Source organism: Emydura macquarii, unplaced genomic scaffold, assembly GCF_026122565.2.
Source record: "Emydura macquarii macquarii isolate MOO-44397 ecotype Brisbane River unplaced genomic scaffold, CSIRO-AGI_Emac_v2 contig_450, whole genome shotgun sequence".
NCBI classification, from domain to species: Eukaryota; Metazoa; Chordata; order Testudines; family Chelidae; genus Emydura; species Emydura macquarii.
Genome location: NW_027130587.1, coordinates 478,359 through 503,275, shown reverse-complemented (window position 1 = coordinate 503,275; position 24,917 = coordinate 478,359). Strand labels below are relative to the sequence as shown.

Sequence of the window (24,917 nt, the reverse complement as noted above, 5' to 3'; positions counted from 1 at the left end):
AGACTGGGCCGTGGCTCTCTGACTGCTGGTCCCGCTGAGGTCTCTGGATTATTGCGGTTACCTGCACCTATACCCAGGCACATACACTCAGCTGTCAAAATGCAAAGCTGCTTCCGCAAAAGGGTTTTGAGGAGTGATTAAAGACTGAGATGACTGGTGGGTGCGGGTCTTTGGTTCTGAGTCGAGCAGGGATTCTGGGTGGATACTGTCAGTTTCGGTTCCGCAGAGGTAGCTATGGATTAGAAATGCATGTTCCGTATCTGACAGCTCTGTATTGCAGTATCCTAACCTCTAATCAATAGGCAGCAAACACACCATTCCAGCACAATTTCCATGGAAACCAGAAGTCTCTTCCTATTGGAGGGCTCACAGGAGTGACACAGTCCTGCTAGGTGCAAGTCCCGTTTTAATATTGATGACTTTGCACTATTTGTACTGGGGATTGTGGTGATTCCATAGCTGGCAATGGAGCTTGCACTGGAAAAATCTAGCAAGCAGCACGGAATGATTCCTTGGAGCTGTTAAGGGCTGACAACTTTACCAGCCCCTCCACTTACGTCATCGCTTCAGTGTGTGTGACTATGAGGCAAGCACCCGATCGGACAAGGCCTCCGTAGCACAGAGCTGCAGATGAGCATCAGCCCTTGAATAAATAAGCAGGCCTGCTGGATGCTGTTTGCTCTGGGAACGAGGACCGGAGACCCTGCTGAGTGATGACAGAGGATCTATAGCTGGGAAGAACACAGAGCCTGATATTCTGCAGTTCATTTTGCAGCCTTTGTATGATGGGAAGGAGGGGGAGCTCACACTGTGGATTTTCAGTCTGCAAAACCTTTGACAGGTCAAAATGAGGATGATGCGAGGCGAGCCTTTCCTAGCAGAGAGACGCTTCCATTTCCTTTTAGCCCAGCCGTGAAGAAATGCAGCCCAGGATGTTCCCGGGATTCTCTCCTGTGCTCAGGCTGTGATGCCTTCAGGGTTTTTATCCTGGTCTCTGGAGCTTTGTGGCTGCAGAGAATTCCTAGCTATAGCCGGGGTGGAATCAGTATTTGAGAGAAGCACATTGCCCCACAGAAAGACATGGAGAAGCAGGAAGAAATGAAGCCACATGCTGACTTAATCCAGGTGTCACCATGGCAAGGTTGTCCGGCATGGCACAGCAGAGTAGTCCCTGAAGCTCTTGTATGTCAGGACACAGCCGTGGTGACAGATATGCTAGAAGATGCAGCCCCTGTGGGGGATACTGGCAGCGGGGTAGTTCTTGAACTGACGCCCGGGGTGCCAGTGCCTGGTCTACTGGAAGTCAGAAGCCAGTCAGCCCTGGCGCAGTCCCAGGAGAGCGCCCTGTGGACCCCAGGCCAATGGGAGGTGTCAGTGCACCCCCTGGAGATCTCAGTGGAGGGGCTCAGACACTACCAGATGGATGGATCCTCCAAGGTAAGGCAATTTGCTTTCAGGTGGAGAACTGCCGTGCGTGTTTCCATTAGATAGAGATTCATGTGGGTGTTTCAGCTGGGGAGTGCTTGTGGGTGCTTGTGAGAGGAGACACCAACACTGACTTGGTGTGGAGAGAGGCACAGGCAGTAGCTGTCTCTTCATGGCTGAACCCGCACATCCACGGCCCTGGAAAGCTTTGCTCTGGGCTTGAGGCCAGTCCCAAGGAATGACTGGCTGCGTTGCTCGGTGGACTGGAAGTGAAGGCACCTGTCTAGCTAGTTGCTCTTTTGCAGGGCTCTCCAATTGGTTGTGCTTTGGCTTGTGCTGGAGGATGGTTTGTGGAGCTTGGATGGGGCTGCTGAGTGTGGGGCTGTGCTGGTTCTCAGCAGATGCACTGTGCAGTGCAAAGGGGAAGGTAGATCTTTTTGTCACTATGGAGGGATCTCCTGGCTTTCAGACTGGAGAATGTGATGGGATTAATTGGCAGCTTCTTCCGTGGTACCCTTTATCTGCTGAGGTGATGCTGTGTGGGTCTGCTGCTTCCAGGCACGTGGACCGTGGTTTGCAGATAACCCAGGGATCCTTCAGGCAGTACAGTACCTGACTAGACACAGTTTGTAAAACAGTCTGGGCCCATTATTACTTCTTAGCGAGAGAGAGAGAAGGCCTGAAAAGGGGTTGGTTTTTTTACAACAGATGTTCAGGACATGTCTCCACCATATTCCTGAAAAACTCTATGGACAAATGGCAGGTTTGGCACATTAGAGAAATTGTAAGTGAAATCTAATGACGTGCGAGGGGACATGGCTTTAGTTCAGACCCTTTAAACTCTTGTTTGTTTTTTGAACGCCTGCTTAACGCAGACTCCGCCCCACCGATTCAGGGCTGAGAGATCTTCTAATCCACAGCTGCAGGTCATCCAGCGAGACACCCGGCAAAATCGGGGAAGATAAGCCTGGAAATTCTTGCTTTTTCTAATGTAAAAAACAAGCACAACAGCAACTCCTCTTTAAAATGCCTCTCCGCTTCCTGCCCTCTTCATCCACCACAGAAACCTAAAGAGACCCATTTGTTTCTTCTTTTTCAGGAGAAACTGGCAAGTGTTCAGTCAGCCCCAAAGATAGGTCCCTGAGCTCAGCCTGGGTCTACACGTGGAGCTGGACTGTGATTCCCAGCCCATGCAGACAGACTCATGCTAGTTCTCCCAGAGCCAGCACACTAAAAACTGTAGTGTAACTGGGCAGCATGCTACCCAGGGGCCGGGCGGGCTTGTACTCATCAGAGCTCGCCTGTGCTCCTGCTTGCTGTTGCCCATGGTACCCGGCTACACTACTGGATTTGGCGCACTCGCTCTAGTGTGAGTGTGACAACACAGCTGGGGGTCACAATCCCAGCCTTCAGTGTAGACGCACTCTCAGGAGGGGAGAAAGGGCATTTGGAAGCTGCCACCGGAAGTCTCGTTGCTGTGCTCCCCGGAGTTCAGCACCTCTGGTGTGCTGTGCTCCCTCTTTAGCCCCTGATCTGGCAAACGCCGATTGCCTGACTGCCCTGATGAGGTGCTGGAGACCCTGTCTGCACAACTAAAACTAGCGCGTGCGAGCTGCCGAGCTGAAAACATACAGAAGAGCAGGAGCTTCCGTTTCCTGTGAGGTAAGATCACCGAGGTGGGCTGAGCACGGTGAACTTACCTGCAGGAAAACGAAGGGTCTGTCTACACAGCAAAGAAAAACCCAGGGCTGGCCAGTGCCAGCCGACCTGGGCCTGCGGAGCCGTTCCATTGCTGTGGAGACTTCCAGGCTGGAGCCTGAGCTCTGCGCCCCTCCCAGCTCGCAGGGAGGAAGGCTGGGTGCAGAGAGGGGCAGTGAGGGAGGTGTGGAGGAGATGACTAGTTCTGCTGTAGCTGGGTGTCACACGTGTGTAGTTCAGTGTGTCACACGTGTGTAGTTCAATGTGTCACACACCGTCTCTGACTCTGCCATGGCTCCTAGCAGGAGTTCAAGCTGCAGAGGGCTATGCTCTTGGCTGTGGAGGAGGTTCAGTCATCAGCGACAGCAGCCATTGCACATACACAATCCTGACCTGTGCATTTCTGCAGGCTGCTTGCCTGGGTACCCCCTAGGGATCCTGCAGACACTTGGATGGGTGCCCCTGTGATGCCCAGCATTCATTCCCTCCTCGCGCACACACCTCTCACTCTGGGAGCTGCCGCTCCAGTGCCGGCTTGTCAGTGGCAGTGGGTGCTGTGGGACACGTCAGAGTTCCAGCAGAGTTAACGCGTCTCCCACTGGGAAAGAGTTAAAAGCTTCATCCCGGTGCCAGACAGCATTACTGGAGCAAACACAAGATGGTTACAACTTATCCGGGGGTCCCTGGATCGTGCCTCTGATGGCAGCTACAACTTAACATCCTAGGTCACAGGAGCGTAATTCCCTATCAAGGGATAACAGGTACTGACACTTGACTGGCCTGTGTGAAACGTGTTCTCTCAGTCCAGTTCCTAGCAGGCAAGTGCTTGCACCAGAGAGTAATGCTAGCAGGGCAGGGTGCTGGAACAGTGTGTACGGGAGGGGACGCCGAGAGCCACTGATCCAAAATGTAAACCCTCTATATGATGGTTGCGTCAGCTCCCCCTGCACGGTGAGTTCCAGCACCTATGAGCGGAGGCCTGGGGGTGAATGGGCAGAGCCAGGATGCTGCCCTCTTGTCTGCGGGCTGGTTCTTCCAGATCAGGGCTGGGCATGTGGGTGGGCGTGGGTGGTGACGCTTGTAACGCTGTGGTGTGGGCTGCTCTTGTTCTGGGAATAGGAGTTGTTCTCTACCAGGGCTGCTGTCACCAGCACTAACCCTCTGCAAACAGAAGGTGTGCTCCAGCAGGGTAGGGTGTCTACCACCAGAGCGCTGGCCTTATGGCCTAGTAATGCACCCCCGGGTGCTCTGTGCTGGGGGAGTGCAGAAGTTGATTCTGTTCTGAAAAACCTTGTGGTTCAGGTACCAGCTGTGGCTGGCGGTGCCTGGTGTGGTGGGATGGCCACTGGTGCGTGTTTTCTAGTCCCTGAAACACCTCAGACCGGACTCCCTGAAGTGCTGAGCACTCCCAACTTCAGCGGAGATCAGTGGAGCTGCGGGAGCTCAGCAGAGCTGTAAAATCAGAAATCTCTTGGTCTGGAACCCCACATCACTGGGCATTTCAAAAGTCTATAGCAAACTCTGTTCACACTTAAGGTCTCTTACAATCCTGCAATTACTGAATCTCAAAAGAGAAAAGGTACCATGTGAAACAGACATACCAACAGAGGAATTTGCAAATGCTGCAAAAGCCCTTCCAGATGGCTTTGGCAGTGAGTTAAATACATTTGTTCAGAAGTTTTTAGTGTCTCAAGCACTTAAAAGTTCTATAACTTCCTTAAAGTGGGAAAATGGCCCAGTTCAGATGAGAATACCAGTATAGCCACACTCCTGACAAAAGATAAGAAGCCAGAAGATTTTACACCATTGGGAGCAATATCATTAATCTAGGAATAAGCTATCAGCAAAAGACTTAGCAAAGCTCTCTCTCTAGCCCTGTCACTATTTATCCACCCTGATGAGACATTTCATAAGGTTCTTTGGGACTGTCTTTTATAGCACAGGAGAAATAATTCTGGACACCATTTTATAACCCTTCTGCAGTTCTCAACATGCAGCCCTTTAGTTGAACTTTGAGTCAGAGCCTTTATCTCTAAGGAGCAGCTCAAGGGAAGGACATTCTTTGTCGCCTCTTTCTCTTTAACTACTTGCAATAGCCATCAGAGATGCTCTAGAGATATAGGGCATGATAAAGAACATAAAATTGTTCTCTTGAGAGATAACCTCCTGTTTTATATTGTGAAATACACACTTCTATTCCACATGTCTGTCTCACGGGCCTGCAGCACCGTAGTTAGTTTTTGAGCATCTATGACCAGGTCCAGTCTGAGGTGATAATCCTATGCACCTGGCCAGCAAGGCTCTCGAATTAATTTGCAAAGTGGAGGTTCCCCTCAGAAATTGCTGTGAAGACGAATACCCCTGTTTTAACTGACCTAACAATGCCAGACCTGTTCCCTAGTTACCAGATCTCACGTCAAGGTCTGAGGTGGAATAACATACCAACATCTGGTAGCATTTGCACTAGCATTCAGCGTTGGGCCAAAGCTGAGTGCTTTAGGAAATCACACCCATGTATGTTTGTCCAACTGGATTTTCAGACATTCATAACCGAACACAGTACAACGAGCGCTTGGCAGTGCTGTAAAACACATACTCGATATTCACCAATACGTCCAGGACTAATCTCAGATTTAAAGACGCAGCTCTTTCTGCCCCAGGGTCCTGGAAAAACCTATTGCAACCATGTTTTAAAATGGAAAACTATTTTTTTCGCTCTCTCATTACTCAAAAACTGGATATATTTTGCTCAAATTTTACCAAAAAAAAAAAATCCCTTGTGACAGAAACCAAGCATGTAAAACTTCAGTTCAGAAGGAGTCTCGGAGACAGTCTAAGCATGTGAAAAGTGGCGGTTGTAAGGGGAATTGTTTGGCAACCTTAACCTTCGTGTTTGCTGTAATAATCCTGAGTCATTGATATGCTCTACTCCTCTCATCACCTCTTAATCTTCCCTTCTCCAAACTAAATCATCTCAGTTGTGTTCGCTTCTCCTCATACCTAAGTGACTTCCCCAAGAGCACATAGGAAATCTGTGGCAGAGGCAGGGGACAATCCAATTTTCCTGGATCCCAGTCCACTGCCTTAATCCTAAAACTTGCTCTTAAATCAGCCTTCAGCCTTACTCGTTATGCACCATCCAGCTCTGCACTGAATGAGACAGAGGAACTGTTGGGAAAATGTCAGTGATCATGTACAAACTTTCTCCTAGCAGACGCACACAAAGGAGTGAAATTCAGATTGCACAGGCAATGTTAATTCTGGCATTTCCTAACTTTTGAGTGTTTGGCTTTGCAATGGCATTTTCTAGTGCTTTTGTATTAAAACTGGCAAACAAACAAAACCAATCAAATAGCTAAATAGGAAGGTATCAGATTGTAATGGTCACTGTCAGTGGTTTCTTACTGAGTAAGATCTAGCGCTGGAGCTAGATTTAAGCAGTCTAGGCATCTTGCTTCCTGTCAGAAGCAGCATAATATCCTGTGTAAAGTCCCATGAGGAGCTCACGCAGGCAGAGAGACCTGCTCACGTTCACGGGTTAGGGAAAACTTGTGACACTTGTATGCTTTTGGCCGGTAATCGGCAGTTGGAAAGAGCGTATGTTCAAAGTGCTCTCTGTCTCAGCCTTGGAGGAGGGCAGGCTCACCCCGTGGAGAAAGGAAACTGCTTTGGATTCTCAGGTCACCTCTTGAAATTGTTCTATCTGGGTCACTTTGTAAGAGATGAAGATGCGCATCAGATGGCACCTTAGGGAACAGCGTGTGCAGTTCTGATCTGACTTTGACAGCAACCTTGAGACATTTCTGTGTCAGTGTCTTTTTGCCTGACTGCTAAGACGTTTTCTTTTGGATTGCTGTTCAAGTGTCTGGATGGAGAGGAATTGCTCCCGTGTCAGTGAATTGGAACTGATCGTGCTTCTGGGCGAGAGGTCCCTGTCTTCTTAGTTCACCGATTTAACCCCCCCACTCAGTTTTAGGGGCATGTTAACTCCTTAGCCCTTTACTTGGACTCTGACCCAGCCTGGCTGATCCTGAAGCTGGCAAAGTCGGTGTGGAAGGGGCTATCAGGTTGCTTTGCTGTCTCTCTCGGGAAAGGGCCCATTGAGCTGTAGAAGAGGGCAAAGCAGTCTGCCCCCATCGGCTCCCCAAGGGGTCTTTGCAACATTACAGTGCCAGCAAAGCACACGTGTAAGGAGGCTGCCAGAGGTGATGTGTCCTGGCTAAAAAGGAACACTGCACCTGGACCACGTGTGAATGAGAAGAGTTCATAATGCTTTTTGCAGAAGCAGGAACGTAAACCCCAGTGTCTTAGCTAAATGTCAGTGTAGGTTTTACTGAAATTCCCCGTTGATTCAGCTGAACAGAACTGGACCTGCCTAGCTTCTGTGGCGAGAGTGGGCTGGCCAGTTAGCACCTGTCACAAGCACCTTCTAGCTATGTGCTAGGACTCCGTATGCACAAAGGGTCTGAACTTGGGTTACATGAGCAACATTACAATCAGAGAATGGCAGGATTAACCACCCCCAGCCATAGCTCTCATCACCCACGGCGCTGGAGCCCTGAACCAAAATAGTGGGGGGTTCAGTCTAAATTTGTCAGTTTCTGATGAAAAATACACATTTTCTGGAGAAAAAAAACTCCCATTTTTCAACCAGTTTTCACAATGAGTGTGTTAAGACAGCATACGGTGTCCTGGAAAGCTTCACAACATGCCAGATTCATGTGTATATTATTTAGCTGTTTTGATCTGTTTATTGTATTATTTGAAACACGATTGAAATTTGTGGGGCTTTACACACAGTTACGACGATCTTTTATTCCACTGTCATCTTTCTATTTGTCAGCTTGGCCTGTATCAGTATATAATGGACCAACCCTTTGAGCTGACACAGAAATACCAAGTGAGCAGAGACTGGTGCCCACCCAGAGTGTGGCTGAGGTCACTGGGACTCAATATGGTTGTAGGACTCTGCCCACCTGTTTCACATTGCGGGAGCCGGGACTAAGATGGGGTGCTTGGATCCTTTGTAGATTTTGGCCTAAAACTGCAGAAATGGCTTTTTAAAATTATTTTGTTAAGATTTTTAAAATGACATTGGAAGTTGGGGGCTTTTTCATTTTGGGCTGCGGGTTAAACTATATTTTATGACCCATTTGGTAGTTCTAATTGAAGCATTTCTTGCTATAACAGGCTTCATATATTTTTGCTGATCTTTTCAACTTTTGCTGGGCAACATCTTGCAAATGCTTCTTTACTTGAGGGTGGTTTTTTTTTATTGCCTAAAGCAGAGATTTTATTTTGGGTTGTGTTTGCTACAGAGGTGGCAAGGTAACTGCATCCTTGCTTTTGTGATGTGTGGAAAAGGCCTGTGCTCCTTTTTGGGGCGAAGTGAGTGGCTAATAGAAGTTTTCATTTTTGTTCCTTGCAGACTGATCGTAGAGGGCTGTGGAGAGTTTGTCACTTTTGTATCATGTTTAGTATTTTACACTATCTTGCTAGCATAGGCTGTGTTCCTGTACTACTGGAGATTGCCCTAGAATTTCCCCTAGAACACATGCAGCTACCTCACGCACTTTCACACTGCTTCTTTCCTCTGCCCCACTGACCTGCTTATTTCACTGTCCAATTCTGAGACAAAGGATGACCTTGAGATTTATGCTCTGAACTGCCAGCCTAATTCCTGTACGGGGCAGGGATCTTCAAAGGAGCCTCAGAGAGGTTCTGCATGCCTAAGTCTCTTTGGTTCCTTTGAAAAGCTTAGCTTGGAGAGCGTTTTGTGCCATCGAGGAATATCAGCATGGTCTGGAACGAGGCTGCATTAGTGGTTGTGGTAAACAACGGAGTCTTGAAATCAATTAAAAGCCATTTCATTCTGGTAATGAATATTTAATAAGTGTAGCCTGAAGCCTAGGCAGTTCTTCCTATCTTGGCTGGGAGCACACATCCTCTGGAGAAGAGGCCAGGCCACAACGTGTCTGAAGCCTCTCAGCCCTGTAGCTCCATGGCGGGAGGGAGCCCCATCCAGTGCGCTGCAAAGAGATGGTGAATGTTTGTTTAAGCTCTGCGTGGGAAGGCCAGTGGCTGGAGTTACCCTGATGCCCTGGAAAGGAGCTTTCAGAAAAGGCGCTTGGAACAACTCTTCTTATGTTTGCTTATTGGAGAGGACATTTTCCTCCTCAGCTGTCACTGACAGCTCACCTCCTGCCTCTCACCAGCTTAACCGTTCCTACTATGTTGAACGAAGGGTGGCATTACACCTGACAGCTTCCAGGAGGGTTCACGCACCCAGCTGATAGCAGGTATCAGAAATGCAAAGCTGTGACCATGACTCACTTCTATTGACCTTTCACAAGGATTCCTGTTTACACCTGTCACAGGAGTTTTGTGAGCATCCCTGGTGGTACAAGGCTCTCCCTTTGAGCAGGCGGTTGGCCTTGGGCTAGATGACCTCCTGAGATCCCTTCCAACCCTAATATACTACGATCAGCTGTGGGAAAGTCTCAGCAAGCCTCAGATCATGGGAGTTGCCCAGCCTTGATCCAGAATCTATATTCCTCCTTTGAGGAGCTGCTGGCAGTGTTTGCCAAGTGATTCAGCACCAGCTCCAACAAAACACACGGCCCTAGCCTCAGAGAAAACTTGATTTATCACAAATTGCATCTGGGCCATCTGCCTCCAGCCCCGCAACAGCCCCTGACTGACACTCTTTGCACTTGGATTCAGAGCACCAGGTAGGAAGGGATGATCAAGGAAAATGGGGTGACCTGAAGTGTCTCTCTTGCTACCTTGTGTGTCCGATCTCTTTCCTGAGCTTTCCCTCTTCCAGTAACTTGCTGTGTGCGGTCTTCTCTTCCTCTCTCCCCTCAGCCACTTCTCTGAGGCATTTGAAATTGCTCCCAGTCCCAACAGGGAGGGTGAGTAGGATGGTGTCCACGCCTGGATCTACAGAGTCACTCTGAAGAGAGACAGAGGGGGAAGAGGCCCAGGGAGCAGTGAAGAACACCAGGGAGAAGGACTGGCTTTCACAACAGCAGCTCCCAGTGCCCTGGCACTGTAGGGAAAAACAACAGGCCAGGCTTAGTCCTACAGACAAGGAGACCCAGGCAACAGGCTGAAAGTAGTGACCTATCCCATCCACTTCAGACACTAGGCAAGGGTGGCCTTTCCCTGGGGCTCTCTGCAGCAACTGACCACCTCTGCCTCTGTACCTCTGTTTATATGGCCTGTTGGGCCCTGATTGGCTGCTTCTCACAGCCTCTCTCGGATTGGCTGCTCCCTGTGCAGCCTCCCTAGGCTGCTTTTAACCCCTTCAGTGCCAGTGTGGGGCAGACACCCCATCACAGGAAAAATGAAGAAATGAAGCCATTTTGTCATATTCGGCTATTAGCTAGGCAGTAGCAGAACACTCCAGCCATCCCAAGACCAGCAATGAATGTCCAGCTCTTGCTTCATGGGATAGGGCCTCACTCAGCATTTCTGTTTTATAACCAGGGAGATGGGTTTCATATTTAGGAAAAAATCCAGCTGGTCAGGCCAGAGATACAAACCAACACCTCTGCAGCCAGATGGGGAAGCCGTCAGGAAACAAGTGTCCTGATGATTGGGCCAAGACATGGAGTGACCCAATAGCTATTGCTCCTGGTGTGGGGGAGATGTTCTGTACGGGAGGGTTGCCTTCTCCTGGTGTGTTTTTACGTTGGTCATGGGGAAGGTGCCCCAAGCAGAGCACAGTAATAAATCCCCAGGCAGAGGCTTTGATAAGCTTGTGGAGAGGGATGAATCATTTCTCTCTCCCCAGACATGGCAACAGGATGCAGAGACTAGACAGGATGGGCTAGAGACTAGTCTTGCCTTCTAGAGATGCCGAGTTTTGTCTTTCCCTTGCTGCAGCAGTGCTGCCCCCATTTAGCTCACGTAAAGTGGACATGTTGAATCCATCACATCTTTGGTTTTAATTCCTTTTCCTCTGTTTTTAATACATTCTGTTTTAATAAGAGATCTACTGTTGTGTGGGATTTTCCCTCAGTCTGTCTCTGCGGAGGAAGAACACTTGGCAGTCTCTAAATAAGGTACTCAAAGGTAAAGGGCTCCTGGAACCTAAACTCCCACCTTGGTCAAAAAGACATGGATCAAGGGGTCTGCTCCCAGAGAGGTGCTGCACGAGAATACGGCTGGTAACACCCACGGGGGGGAGGTGTTCGTGTGCGTGCCAGGAGACACTTGCTGGTGGATTCTCTGTACCTTAAAGTCTTTAAGCCATGATCTGAGGCCTTTAATATCTCAGTCATAGGTTAGGGGGCCTATGTCTGGAGTGGGTGGGTGAGGTGCTGTTGGCCTGCGTTGTGCAGGAGGTCGGATTAGATGATCAGATTGGTCCCTGCTGACCTTAGAGTCTATGAGAGTTGGTGATGGTGGGGGTTTGTAACATTTCAGTCCACACACACCTTTCTAGCTCATCTGGAAGAAGGCCTGATTTCTGCTGAGCCCTGCCACCTCCTACAGCCACCCTCAGACACTTGTCTCCCTTTCCAGCCACCTACATGTGCCTTGCCAGTGCAACATGTGGAGACAGCTAGTTCTGAGCTACCCTCAACCTTCCTTGACAATACAGGCAGTGTGGCCATATAGAGCAGAGCTGGCTGGCCACCAGCTGCTGGCAAAGCACGGCAGCCTTGCCTCCACTTCTCTCTTGGAGCAAATAAAACCCACAAATGTATTCTATTTTAAGCTCTGTTTGTTGTAGGGGCTGTCTCAGGGTTTTTGAACATTGGGAACTCTGGCCATCTGGGAATGTTTTTTAAATGATTCTCTAGTCACTGAGGGACAGTCCATTATCAATTCCTGCACCCTCTTTATGACCTACAAAGCACAGATATGGACTGGCAGCACTCTAGCTTTTTAACAATAGCAACACAGTATTCCAAGCAACAAACAGAAAAGCCTCTCAGCCTCCAAGTTCCTAGTCGCTGCTGGGAAAGGCCTTCGGGCAGGTTTTCACGGGGCCTGTGGCTTGTGGCTTGCTGCTGCTGAGTAGCCAGTCATAGGCTTGATGCTGCCGTGGTAACAGCTTGCATGCTCATAAGTAGTTTTCAGGACACAGTTGTCTGTGGCTGGCTGCTTACTAGCAGGAAGCCATAACCACAATCCATATCTACGCACAGATCTGCTGTCGTTTTCGACACGCCAAGAGACAAGTTGTTTTGCAAATAATTCCTGCCTGTTCTGTCTCTTCTTCAAGAATCCTCCCAGATGCACACTGGACAAGGGGGCTCACCCCACTGCACAGCACAGACACATGCGTCTTCTGCACCATGACTGTGGGGCTGAGGCCAGGAAGACACACCGAAGTAAAACCTTTGCCTGGTCTCTCAATGAGACCATGAACTGGGTCTGTTGTTTGCTGCAAACAGAAGAGTATCAGAAAGACAGAAGATGCATTTTTCTGCCTATCATTTTCTCCCCTTCCCCATTTTGTGTGAATTTAGTCTTGTTTCGGTTTAAAGGGCCACAGCGTCTCAAGACAACCTAACCCAACTGTCCCTGTTTCCCAGCAATGAAAGTTAACACACTCTTCCGTGACATCTCAGAGACTGCCCAGCAGGGGATTATTCCCTAGTGTAAGCGGGGGAATGGGCCCGCTATTGTGGGGAATGTTCCTGGCTCATACACTACCCCAGTGGAGTTGGCTAGCAAAAGGATCATAGAATATTAGCGTTGGCAGGGACCTCAGGAGGTATCTAGTCCAACCCCCTGCTCAAAGCAGAACCAACCCTGACTAAATCATCCCAGCCAGGGCTTTGTCAAGCCGCAGCTTAAAAACCTCTAAAGATGGAGATTCCACCACCTCCCTAGGTAACCCATTCCAGTGCTTCACCACCCTTCTAGGGGAAAAAGCTTTTCCTAACATCCAACCTAGACCTCCCCCACTGCAACTTGAGACCGTTGCTCCTTGTTCTGTCATCTGCCACCACCGAGAACAGCCTAGCTCTATCCTCCCTGGAACCCCCTTCAGGTAGTTAAAGGCTGCTATCAAATCCCCCCTCATTCTTCTCTTCTGCTGACTAAACAAACCTAGTTCCCTCAGCCTCTCCTCATAAGTCTTGTGCTCCAGCCCCCTAATCATTTTTGTTGCCCTCCGTTGGACTCTCTCCAACTTCTCCACATCTTTTTTGTAGTGGGGTGCCCAAAACTGGACACAATACTTCAAATGCGGTCTCACCAATATCGAGTAGAGGAGCTGAGTCACTGCTCCCACTCCCTTTACCCAGAGGCCGGCCTGCCTCGAGGGCTCCCCTTCACTCTCCTGTGTGGTGGGTCCCTGTAACCCCGACACGGCTGGGCCCAGGATTCCTCGGGCTCAACCCCCAATCTTGCCGTGGTCCCTTAGGGCAGGGGTTGGGTGTCCCCGCTCTGGGCACTAACTCTGCACCGGGCGCTTCCCTGCCCCACTGATCAGAGCACACCGTGCAAAGCAGGACAATTTATTACACAAACAGCAACCAAACATCAAATAAAAAATAGAAAAGAGGAGAAAGGCAAACACCCAACACCGCCCCCTGGCCTGGGGCCCCACACACAGCGTCTGTGGGGTGTGAGGGACGCTCACCGTCTGTGTCACACGTCGCAGGCCCTGCCCAGGCCTGGCTGCGCTGCAGGGATGCAGAGTCAGACACTCGCTCTGGCAGTGGCCACATGCCCCAGGCGCTAGGGGCAGGGCCCTTCTGCCCAGCATCAGCACGTCGGGGTCACGATCCCCCTCTGAGTCTGGCCTGTGCGGCCTCTGGGCTGGTGGCGTCTCTCTGCTCCGGACGGCCCCAACCCCTGCCCCTGCCCCGCTCTGCTCAGTGCAGCTGTGCTCGGCTCGGCTCGGCTCGGCTCGGCTCGGCTCCCTGGGCTGCGTCTCTGGCCTCCAGCCGCCGGCTGCTCCGTCCTTAGCTCGGCCCCGCTCTCTGGCCAGGCCCCGGGGCAGCTCAAGCTTGGAAGGAGGAGGACAGACCCCCCACCCCACCCTCCTGGCTCCCTCATTGGCCTGCCGCCCTGTCAATCAGGCTGACCTGAGTTGGCCTCTCCCCACGGGCCCTGGGGCTGTGTCTGTCTCAGGGTCCTGCTTCCCCGAGAGATGCCGACCCAAGGGCCCGGCTCAGTCTCAGCGTGGGGCGAACAGACCCTTACACCAAGACAGACTCTGAAGCCCCGTGGCGAACCGTGGGTCTCCGGCTCCCGGAGGCCAATACCTGCATTGCGCCCCCCGGCGGTGGCAGTGGCAGTGCCCCATGGGGGGGTCTGCGGGCCCGTTTCCCGCTGTCCCTCCCCACCCCTGCTGTGGGGGTGGCGGAGGCGGCTGGGAGCGGGAGTGACAGGGGCAGATGGCCCCCAGCGGTGTGTGTGTGTGTGTGCATTTGTGTGTGTGATGGGATCTGGTCTCTGCGGCTTCCTGGCTGTGCCCAGCGTGGGGGCGAAGGGGCCAGGGGGACACTTGCTCCCCCTGCAGCGGGAGCCCTCGGCCACTGGCAGGCCTGAGCTGAGGCTGGCGCAGCTGCCGGGGATCTCAAAGCACGGTGGCTGCTGGCTGCCTGCAGCGGAAGGGAATGACTCCGAAGAGGAGGGCCTGGCCGGTGCCCCCCCATGGCTGGCACCCGGGGGCATGGCCACTTCCTGCCCCCCCCAGTAGGCCACTGCTGAAGCCAGAGGCTGAAGGGAATTACAGGCCCAAACACAGGGGCTTTAGAACCCCTCAGCCTGCTGGCCCTGAGACACAGCCTCTCATGCCCTTTTCATTCCCACCCACCCCAACACAACAGCATCTGCTGCTCTGCTCCCCATCTGCTAACCCCACAACTGCACTAGGCCCCGGCCAGGCCCGGCTCCTGTGGGAGTGCAGCATTTAAAGCTCACATTGGCAGCTGGCGTCAAGCCGTTCCACTGAAGTCGAAGGAGCTGTGCTGATTGACACAGCTGAGGAGCTGCCTGTACTGGTTTCCTGTTAGCCACACAGGAATCTCTGCTTAGCCTAACCTGGCGCGGGGGTGTGTGTGGTGGGGGGGCATTGAGATGCCATGGGAGTCAGGAGGACATGCCCTCCACTCCCCTGGATCTCCACTCGCCCATGTCCTTATCCTACCAGAGATCCTCTACCGCACGGTCCCATCACCAGAGTGTCGCTCCGCAGGAGTCATGTATCTCCCACCAGAGTCCGTGCCCTCACAAATCACACGGGATGGATTGCCTTCACGCTGCTCCTGGGGTGGATCTGAGCTGCCTGCTGGGCTAGAATTCAGGGGCGGGAAGCGGGCTATGTGGGGTGGTTACGTGGAGGAAGGGAGAGGAGCTGCTGACTCTCCTGGGGTGCTCTGAGGTCAATGGAGAGCTACAGATGCTGCCCAGAATGTGCTCAGGTTTGACCGGCTCTGGTTTCAAGTCACATGTGAATCCTCCTGAGGTCTCTTCTCCGCAGCTCTCAGCTTACCTAGGGATTCTTCATCACGAGAAGTCTTTAAATCAGGACTGGTGTCTCTCTAAAAGATAAGCCAGAGCTCTAACACAAGTGCTGAGTTTGATGCAGGGATTCCGGGTGAGGGTCTCTGGCCTGTGTTATACAGGAGGACACACTAGCAGATCACAACGGTCCCTTCTGGTCGTAACGTCTATGCAATCTCTAGCAGTGCCCGTTATTACTAGCTGTGCTTGTAGTGAAAGGCAAGCGTGTCCAGCGTTCCAGAGAAGCTTCACAAGGATGGCAGCCTGCTGCTTGCTAGGTGTCTTCTGACTGCAGCCAAGCTGCGGGGATGGATCTGTGAGACTTGCAGGCCAGGGCACTTCCTGCCCCGTGGCACAGTGGGTCTGATGCAGGTTTTAAAACTGGGCCAGAAGCTGTCAAGGGCTGGCAGCTATTGCTGCTGCTGAGCTTGGTCCCCAGGAGGACCTTGGAGCTCCGTGACTTATTGAATCTCTGCTACTCCTTAAATCTGCCACCACATCCCCCATCTCCGAGAGTCATAGAGCCATAGGGTTAGACGGGACCACAGGGGTCAGCTGGTCTAGCCCCCTGCCAAGAGGCAGGATTTGTTGTGTCTCACCCATCCAGGACAGGTGGCTACCCAGCCTCCTTTCGAAAACCTCCAGTGAAGGAGCTTCCGCGGCTTCCCTGGGCCGTCTGTGCCATTGTCCGACTGTTCTCACAGCTAAGCCATTTTTCCTGAGATTTAATCTAAATCTGCTGTGATAGAATCATAGAATATGAGGGCTAGAAGGGACCTCAGGAGGTAGCTAGTCCAGCCCCGGCTCAAAGGAGGACCTACCCCAACTAAACCATCCCAGCCAGGGCTTTGTCAAGTTGCTCCTTAAAAACCTCTAAGGATGGTTCAAACTATGCTGTAGTTTGAACCCGTTGCCTCTTGCAATGGCTTGCTATGGCAAGAGAAAACAACTTTTTGCTATCTTTTTTACGGCAGCCTTTCAAGTATCTGAGGATCGCTATCATGTTCCCCCTTAATCTCCTCTTTTCCACACTAACATACCCAGTTCCTCAGCCTTTGCTCACATGGTTTGCATTCCATCCCTTCGATCATCTTTGTTGCTAGTCTCTGCATGCTTTCCAGTTTCTCCACATCTTTTCTGTACAGTGGTGACCCATATTGGACGCAGTACTCCAGCTGAGCAGAGCGGTGCTATCCCCTCCAGGGGCTTGCATGCTCTGCCTCTGATAATGCAACCTAAAATTGCATTTGCTTTTTTGGCAGCAGCATCGCATTGCTGGCTGATGTTGAGGCTGTGATCCACCACAACTCCCAGATCCTTCTCAGCAGTGCTGCTGCCAAGCCAGTTATCCCCGTTCTGTATTTGTGCATTTGGCTTTTCTTCCCTGAGTGCAGCACCTTACATTTGTCTTTGTTGAATTTCATTTTGTTGTCTGGGGCCCAGTTCTCCAATTCATCAAGATCCTGCTGAATTTTAGCTCTAGCCCCCAGAGTGTTGGCAGCACCTGCCAGCTTTGTGTCATCTGCACACTTGATCAGTCTGCTCTCTACACATACATCCAGGTCATTGATAAAGATACTAAACAAGACCGGCCCCAGAACAGATCCCTGTGGAACCCCCTTGAGACCTCCCTCCAATCCGACATCGTTCCATGAATAGTTACTCTTTGTGTGTGGTTGTGTAACCAATGACGTGTCCACTTGGTAGTTTTGCAGAGCCAGCATTTCTCCAGCGTACTCCTCAGCTTATTTATTCCTCTCAGGCTCCCTCCTCGTCCTCATCCCAGCTCCCCCTGCAGCCTCCCTGCTCATGCCCACCATGCTATTCTCCTCCAGCCTTGAGGAGCAATTCCTACTATGTGAGGCCAGTGCAGGACAGTCGGGCGGGGCGGGCAGGAGGTGCCCGTGTGATCTCGTTGCAGAGTGGCCGTGATGTCCTAGCTTGTCTCTCCCTCCCATTGCTTTGTAGCGTTGTGCTGATTCCAGCAGCCTGCTGAAGCAGAACGCGAAGCTCCTGAGTGCGCTGGAGGAGTTACAGCACCGTTGCGCCAGCCTGAAGGAGGAAAACTGCCGGTTGGTGAGTAGGGAAGCGGGGTCTTGGTTAGAGTCAGGATCGCTAATGAGCATGAGCCAAGGCCATTGTGCAGGGCCTCGGGATGCCCGGTCTAGAAGCTTGCCTGCCTGCGGAGAGAGGGAAGCTGCTGGGCTGTTTGGATGGGGCTTGGCCTTGAGTGGGAGCAGCCGGCGGAGCTGGGCTGTTCAGGAATCCCACCCTGGCCAATTGCACTGTGCAGCTGACAGCTGGGATCGGGGAGCCTGCAGACCCCTCTGCCATCCCAGCATCTCTGGGCCAGGCCACGTGTGAATCTTCCCAGCAGCCAGTACAAGGCGGCAGAGGACACATGGCTTTGTTTGTTCACACAGCCTCAGAGTAACAGCATGGAGCTGCTCCCGGAGCCAGGCTCCCCACTCAGATCCTCCAACCGCCTCAAAGCCAGCACGCGGGGCTGTGTGAGAGCCACGGCGCTCCAGTGCCGCCATTTGAATCCGCCTTCACCCACCCAGCGCTCGCTGCTCACTGGCAGGAGACGTTGCCGAAGGGAGGTTTTCAAGTGCAGAGCAGGACAAAGGGCCGCTCCGTGGCAGTGTGAGCTCCCCGTCGCCCCTGGCGAGGGGGAAACTCGTCCCAAAGCTTCAGAGACCTCAGCAGTTCAAATCCCTCTGTGGGCACCGCTCATAATAAGACTCAGGTCGCCTGCAAGCATTGAACCTAAGACCTCAGAGGCTCTGAGAGCAGCAGTAGCCGCTAATGCGTGAGTTGAAGGGCTGCTCCATTACACCTCAGACAACGGGAGACTCATAAACCTTTATAAGTGGTCCAGCCACAAGACGGAGCCAAAGAGCCACTGTGGGTTACAATTGTCTCTGCTGAGCGTCGGGGGCGTGTGCGTCCCAGCACAGGTGGCCGTACGGGCCCTAGCTCTGCCCAGTAAGCGTGCTAAACACACCAGGTTGGCGTGGGGAGCAGCGCGGGCTAGCTGCCTGAGTACCAACCCCTGGGGCTGCGTTCATTGTACACGTCGCCCGCTGAGCTACCCGAGTGAGAGAGCACGCTCCCAGCCGCAGTGTGGGCGTACCAGTGGGCTCTCCTCACTAGCACAGCGTGTGTACGTGAGTAGGGGAATCACACTTAGCTCATAGTGTAGCTGTGCCCTTAGTGTCAGTGTCAGCTTCCGAGCTCATGACTGCAGTGCTTCTCTGGCGAGAGCTGTCCCAGCCTGCAGCGCCAGTCACATCAAACGTTTTCAATCTTCACAACGAGCTGGGAGGTTTATATTTGTCCAAACAACCCGTACTGAAAATGTGCTCCCATGAATTTCATCCCTTCGGAAGAAAGCGCCCACAGTCCACAATGGTGCTTTTTAGGACAATGATAACTAAGCCCAGGTTTTATTTCCTTCAAAATGACCTTAAAAAGTCAATCACTTTACAGTCTCCATTAAGGGTTTTAAATGAATCACATGTTTCAAAATGCACAGCTTCTAGACAGCTTTATCCCCCCACACAAATAAAGAGTCCAGCCACACCCGAACTCCGGTGTCACCACTGCTCCCCGTAATGTCCTGCACCTGCACTTTAGCAGAGCATTTGTCACACCAGGTCCCACAACATCGGACTCTCCACATTAGCTCCACAGTCACTGCTGACGGACTGTAAAGAAAGGGAAATGACAGTAATAAATATGCAGGGTAGCATCCAGTGGGGCAATGACAGCAATTGGTTTTAGGGCTCATCTTCCTTAACACTGTCAATGATTATCTAAAAGAGGAGAAAGCAGCCTGGGAAACACATTGCCAGACGACAGCAAATTGGGAGCAGCTGCAGTTTATCAGTGGGGTAGATAAATAATAAAAAGGGAGTTAGAGAGAATAAAAACATGGGAAGAAAATAACATGAGATACAACTTGAAAAAAAATGTAATTAACATGTGGAGAAAAATCCTTTGAAAGCCAGAGACTGGCTGGGCTGGCCTGGGAGTGTTGTGGAAGGAATGCTGGGAAAGCAGGGATCTCTAGAGAGACTGAAGGCAGAGGGAGATGCACGCGAGATCCATGTGCCACGGCAGCAAAAGAGCCAAGTGCGTTGGAAGCTAGCACTCGGTCCTGGCAGCACATTGGCGGGAAGTTGCAGATAGACTGCAGGGTTTCAGAGGAGAAAAGCCCAATGGCTGAGGCTATTTGAGGCGAGCTGAAAGCACTACATCTCGGCTTGGCTAAGTGAGGATTTGGGGGCCGGAGTAACAGCCTGCAAATGGCTAAGGGATGTAAGCCCAGAGGAAGGAGACGTGTGTAGGGTGGCATCAGGGGGTTTAACTGGAAGTCAATGGGAGGAAATGAAGAAAGGGGCAATATTAGGATGAATATCAGGAAAAACGAACTGACAGTGAGACATAGGAAGCTGTGGAAGAGCCTCAGAGAAATGGGGAAGAAGCCCCAATACCTGGGAAGTGTAAAACTAGAGCGGACAAAGTACTAGAAAATGTCGAATTTGCATTTGCATTAGCCCAGGGGAATGGACTGGAGCCTCTACTGCCAGCGACCTTTGCCCTCTCTAGTTCTCGACTGCGTAGTTATAACGGACAGGGTGAGGCTGAAGTTGGAGGTTTGGGGGGTTAGGGGGCTGTGAGCTGGCGGGGAGCAAAAGGGCCATCCAGGCCATTAACCGCTGCGCTCGTTATTTAGCGGAAGAGCTGCTTTCCTGAGGCCGAGGAGAAGGTGAAGCACTTGAAGAGAAAGAACGCGGAGCTGGCTGTGATCGCCAAGCGCCTCGAGGAAAGAGCAAGAAAACTGCAGGAAGCAAACCTCAAAGTAGTAAGTGTTTACCCCTTTGCAGCAGTGTGTGGCATGGCACTGCCTGTCCAACCCTCCCCCCCCCCAGGCCTTCAGGGCCACTCCCTATTCCTAGCAATGACGGGGTAATTGGAGGAGAACGCAAATCTGGAGCAGATTGTCCCCTCGGGCTGCCCTGCTGCACCTATACATGTCAGCATCCACCATCAGTTAGCGTGCTAGAGAGTCTGAGACACCGCAGGATCTCCCTCTGCTTCTCTAGAGCATGGCTGCTACCGGCAGGGCAGGCATGGGACTGGTGGTAAACCTGCTCCTTGGAACCAGTCTGGCTGATCTCATCTACCGGGACTGGAGGTGGCAGTGGTTTGCCTGCGGAGTGCATGTCCTCAGCGTGCCAGGGAAAAGCAGCCCGTGCTGCAGGAGAGGGCGCAGGTGCCGAGTGGGAAATGAAGTCCCATGCAGGGCTAAGAGAGGGGAAGGGAGGTCATGGCGGATGCAGGTGGGGGAGATCCCCATGGTGCGTGGCCATTGCCTGTCATTCCCATACGCATGCCAGAACTACCTGCCTGGTCAGTCACTCCGGGCACCAGTCGCCATGCGATGTGAGTGCCAGAGGCGGTGTTAGGAGAAGATGGTTCGAAATGAGGGGAGCCCTCGCCGTTCGCAGGCTCAGTGCTGCTGTAACTGGGATTTGTTCCCTCCTTCCTTAGTAGGATTCAAAGGCCGGACTGGCCATTTCTGTGCGTATCAGAAGATGTGGGGGGGAGGAGAGAAGTCAGAGCGAGACCAGCCCTCCGGCTTCAGGGCCTCACGGGGACAGGTCCCTGCGGGGACCAGGCACCCAGCCTTGCTGTGGCAGGCTGTGCTAAGGAACGTGAGCCAACCCAGACCCACCTGTGGCTAGTTAAGTGCCTAGGTAGCTGGGTGGCAGTTCATTGGGGAAGGGGGACCTGGGCCTAATAAAGACCTATAGGGCTCAGTCAGGAAGGTTGGGAGACCTGGGCTGCGAGCTGCGTCCAGTGGTGTCTGCCCGGAGAGCAGCGGCTCAGAGGGAGAGGAACAGGTCTCCCAGACAGAGACTGCAGCAGCTCCAGAGGAGTGAAGGGGCGTGGGACCTCCTGGGGCTCCCCTGGGGGCTGGTTTAGTAAAGGGGAACGCGCCGGTGAGGGGAAGGCTGGGATCTAGCTGAATGCTCTGCAGAGGCCCAGACCACCAGCCTGGGAAGCTGGGTTTGGGGCCAAAGGGGAAAACACAAACCTGATTATCCCAGGGGAGGAGAGTTTCTGGTGGAGCAGCTGCTGGAAGCTTTTGCGTTGCTCTTTCCAGTTAAGAAGCACGCCCCTCTGAAGAGGATGCTCTTTAATACTGGGAAGCCTGCTTGGACTTGTTTGTGCCCTGGGCAAGGGAAACTGAGGAAGGGGCTCCCGTACTATGCTGCACGTGACCACAAGGGGTTTGCCGGGGTGACCTCCACACCATCACCCTCCCCGGGGGCAGGTTATTCCAGAACCACCCACTGCAGGGCTTCCTGAACCTTCTGCCGGAGCAGCTGTGGCTCCTGTCTGTTGGAGACAGGACATTGGGCTACCAGGCCACAGGCCTGACCGGCTCTGGCAATTCCTTCCTCCCTTCCTGCTCTTTGCTCCTTCTCTGAGTTGCTGAGACTTTTGGCGTCTTTGGCCCCAAGCTGTGACCATGGTCAGGCTACAGCATCTTCAGCCCCCAGATCAGGGCGTTCTACAGTCCAGGGCCTTTCACTGGGAAGACCTTAGCGCTGATCCAGAGCGGTTCACGCTGGGCTTGTTGTATCAAGGGGAGGCCAGGAAGTGGGAGTCTCTGACCAAAAGGCATGAGGTAGGCAGGTGTGATGCCTGCACGTCTTTCCCTGCACTGGGAAGAGGGAGAGGATGGAAAGGCAGGGCCTGGAGCCCGACTGGGGCCGGAGGAGAGAGCGGCTGGATGCAGAGCGGAGGAGAAGGACGGGAGGCCAGGGGCCGAGTCTCGCGCTGGCCGTGTGGCAGGTCTGCAGTGTGCCGGGGAATGGGGCGCTGCAGAGAGTGAAGGGCTGCAGGAATCGGAATGGGAAACGATGTCCCCTGCAGGCCAGGGAGAGGACGTGATGACAGTGGCCGGGGGAGCTCCCCCCTGCTTTGGTGCTTCTCTGCCAAGCATTCAAAGGCAAGCTGTGTGCTCCCCCATGGCCTAGCCAAGTGGGACCAGCTTGCTCAGGGTCTGCCAGCCCGCTGGCCAGCCAGCTGGGGGCTGGGTGGGGTGGGAATAAAAGCCTTTCTCTGTATACGCAGCGGTGAGCTTAGCGACTCAGTCCTTTGCTGAGGGCTGCACTGCAGCTCTGCCCCATTGCCGGGGCGGGGGCACAAGGGGTATTACTACAAGCTTCTCCGCCACTCGGCACTGGGCTTCCCCGTCCCCTCTCTCCTGGCCATGGCCTTTCAGAGCCAAAGACATAGGCAGAAGCTCCTGCTGCTCGGCTGCCACCAGCAAAGGCCAAAGGCAGCCCAGTCTGGTGGGCCAGGCTAGGGACTGGGCCAGGAAGCACTGAGTGCGAATTCAGACAGGCCCCGGCTCCCTCTTAGGGCCCCAGTGTCTTCACCTGGGAAATGGGTGCCGTGGAAGGCGTTGGACACAAGCTCAGAGCTAACCCTGACCTGAAGCAACACTAAGACAATCCCCTGCCAGGCTACAGCTTCTCATGAGGATGAAGCGTCAGGCCTGGTCTACACGAGGAACTTACCTCGGTGTGGCTGCGTCTCTCCGCGGTGTGAAACCCCCCCTTGCGAGACACAGCTACCCTGAGCGAACGCCTGGTGTGGACAGCGAGGGAATTCTTCCGGCCACCTCGCTACTGCTTCCTGCTTCCCTTCGCCGAGGGGAGAGCCCCTCCTGTCGGCACAGGCAGTGTGCCCAGGGAAGCGCTACAGTGGGGCAGCTGTATGTAGACGTACCCTGCAGCCATGTCTACACTGCAGACTTAGATCAGCATAACTACATGGCTCTGGTGTGTGAAAGATCCACCCCCTGAGCAACGTAGTTACACCAACCTTACCCCCCCGTGGATGGTGCTATGTCGACGGGAGGGCTTTTCCCACCAGCATAGCTACTGCCTCCTGGGGAGGGGGATTAACTACGCTGACAGAAGAGCTCTTTCCTGCACTTAAGTGCTACAGTGGCGCCGCTGCATCAGTGTAGCCGTGCCGATGCAGCATTTTAGGTGCAGACTGTCCCGAGACTGAAAGGCAGGAGGAGAAGGCCAGGCAGAACAGCCGTCACTGCTTAGAGACCCAGCTGCTCAGTCAGGGCATCTCCAGCCATTTGCAATATGCAACTGGAGGATGGTTATTCCCCCTGGGGTCAGTCCCCTGAGGACCCAGAAAGGGGCATGGTTTGGGGGGAGATGGCAAGACAGGCGTTGTCTGGAGACTGGAGTTGGGTGCTACTGGGTTTGGTGCCCACGAGAGGTGAGACTTCTGATTGTTACTATCTGCACAGTTTGAAAGCCCCTCGTTGACCTCCCATGAAGTGCAGGTACGGGGCATGACTGGGGTTGCTGTGTGACAGCCCTTGCCCTGTGTCACGGGATCACTCCTGAGATGTCTCCCCTGGGAGCTTTCTTTGCAAGTTGTCTGTGTAGCACCGAGCACCTGGGCATTGTGCAAAGAGATCCACAGCATTGCCTGGGCTCTCTGCCTGAGCCTGTGGACAGGGCGGAGGATCTGAGATGCAGGAATAACACAGACCAGCAACACTCCTCCTTTTCTTCCTAAAACTGCACCCAATATCTTCTGCATTTCTCCAGAACGGGAAAGGCTCCGTGGCTTTCAATGAAAGTCAATTGCATGCGCGCCAGGAACACACACGCCTGATTTCAGAGTGCCGGACCATGAGCGGCCGAGCTGCTAACCTCAGAGAAACAAAACGCACCATGGACAACTTGATTTCTAGCTGGTCTAGTTACAACACAAGAGCCTCCCTTGTGCGATAAGGGAGTGTGGAGGGGTCTGGCCACCGTGGCTGGGGCAGGCGTATAGTTAAAGGGAGAGGTGCTGAGGAGTTAGCATTCGGTTGCCAGAGGTGGCCCAAAGCCTGGATGTGCCATCGCACACTGGGCCTGTCTAGTGAGGCGAGGTCCCCGGAGTGCAGCCATCCTGCAGCTGAACGAGTCACATCTAAACAAGGAGACAGAAAGCCGGAGCCTGTCCTGAGTTATCTGGCCCCTTTGCATTGATGGTTATTGACTGAGGAAGAAATTCACACCTGCCCAAGCAGCTGGGCTTTGTGGGGCAGGGGCACGGCTGGGGGATGGTTGTCCTGGTGAGCAGGTCTCTGTTAAATACAGACGCTTGTAACAAGGGTTTTTGTTCTGACAAGGCTGCCCCTTGCGTCGAGAGTCCAGAGAGGAGCAAGGGAGCCTGGCCGGCACTGACGGCTGCTTTGTTCTCACTGGGCTTTC

The 24,917-nt window shown here is 52.9% G+C and overlaps 1 protein-coding gene and 1 long non-coding RNA gene across 2 annotated transcripts in view; one reads left to right on the top strand and one right to left on the bottom strand.

The window, feature by feature from the left end:
• The first annotated feature begins 1,080 nt into the window (after window positions 1–1,080).
• TSPOAP1 (TSPO associated protein 1) overlaps window positions 1,081–24,917 on the top strand; it is a 155,325-nt gene continuing 131,488 nt past the window's right edge. Inside the window, exons 1-3 of the mRNA XM_067537720.1 lie at window positions 1,081–1,437; window positions 17,569–17,676; window positions 20,342–20,470. Coding sequence (XP_067393821.1) covers window positions 1,081–1,437; window positions 17,569–17,676; window positions 20,342–20,470 — 594 coding nt within the window. The remainder of the gene's footprint in view (window positions 1,438–17,568; window positions 17,677–20,341; window positions 20,471–24,917) is intronic.
• LOC137146402 (uncharacterized) lies at window positions 8,955–10,284 on the bottom strand. Its single transcript, XR_010917921.1, has 2 exons — window positions 9,909–10,284; window positions 8,955–9,152 (listed from the first exon to the last, which is right to left on the bottom strand). It is a non-coding gene; the product is annotated as an uncharacterized lncRNA (long non-coding RNA).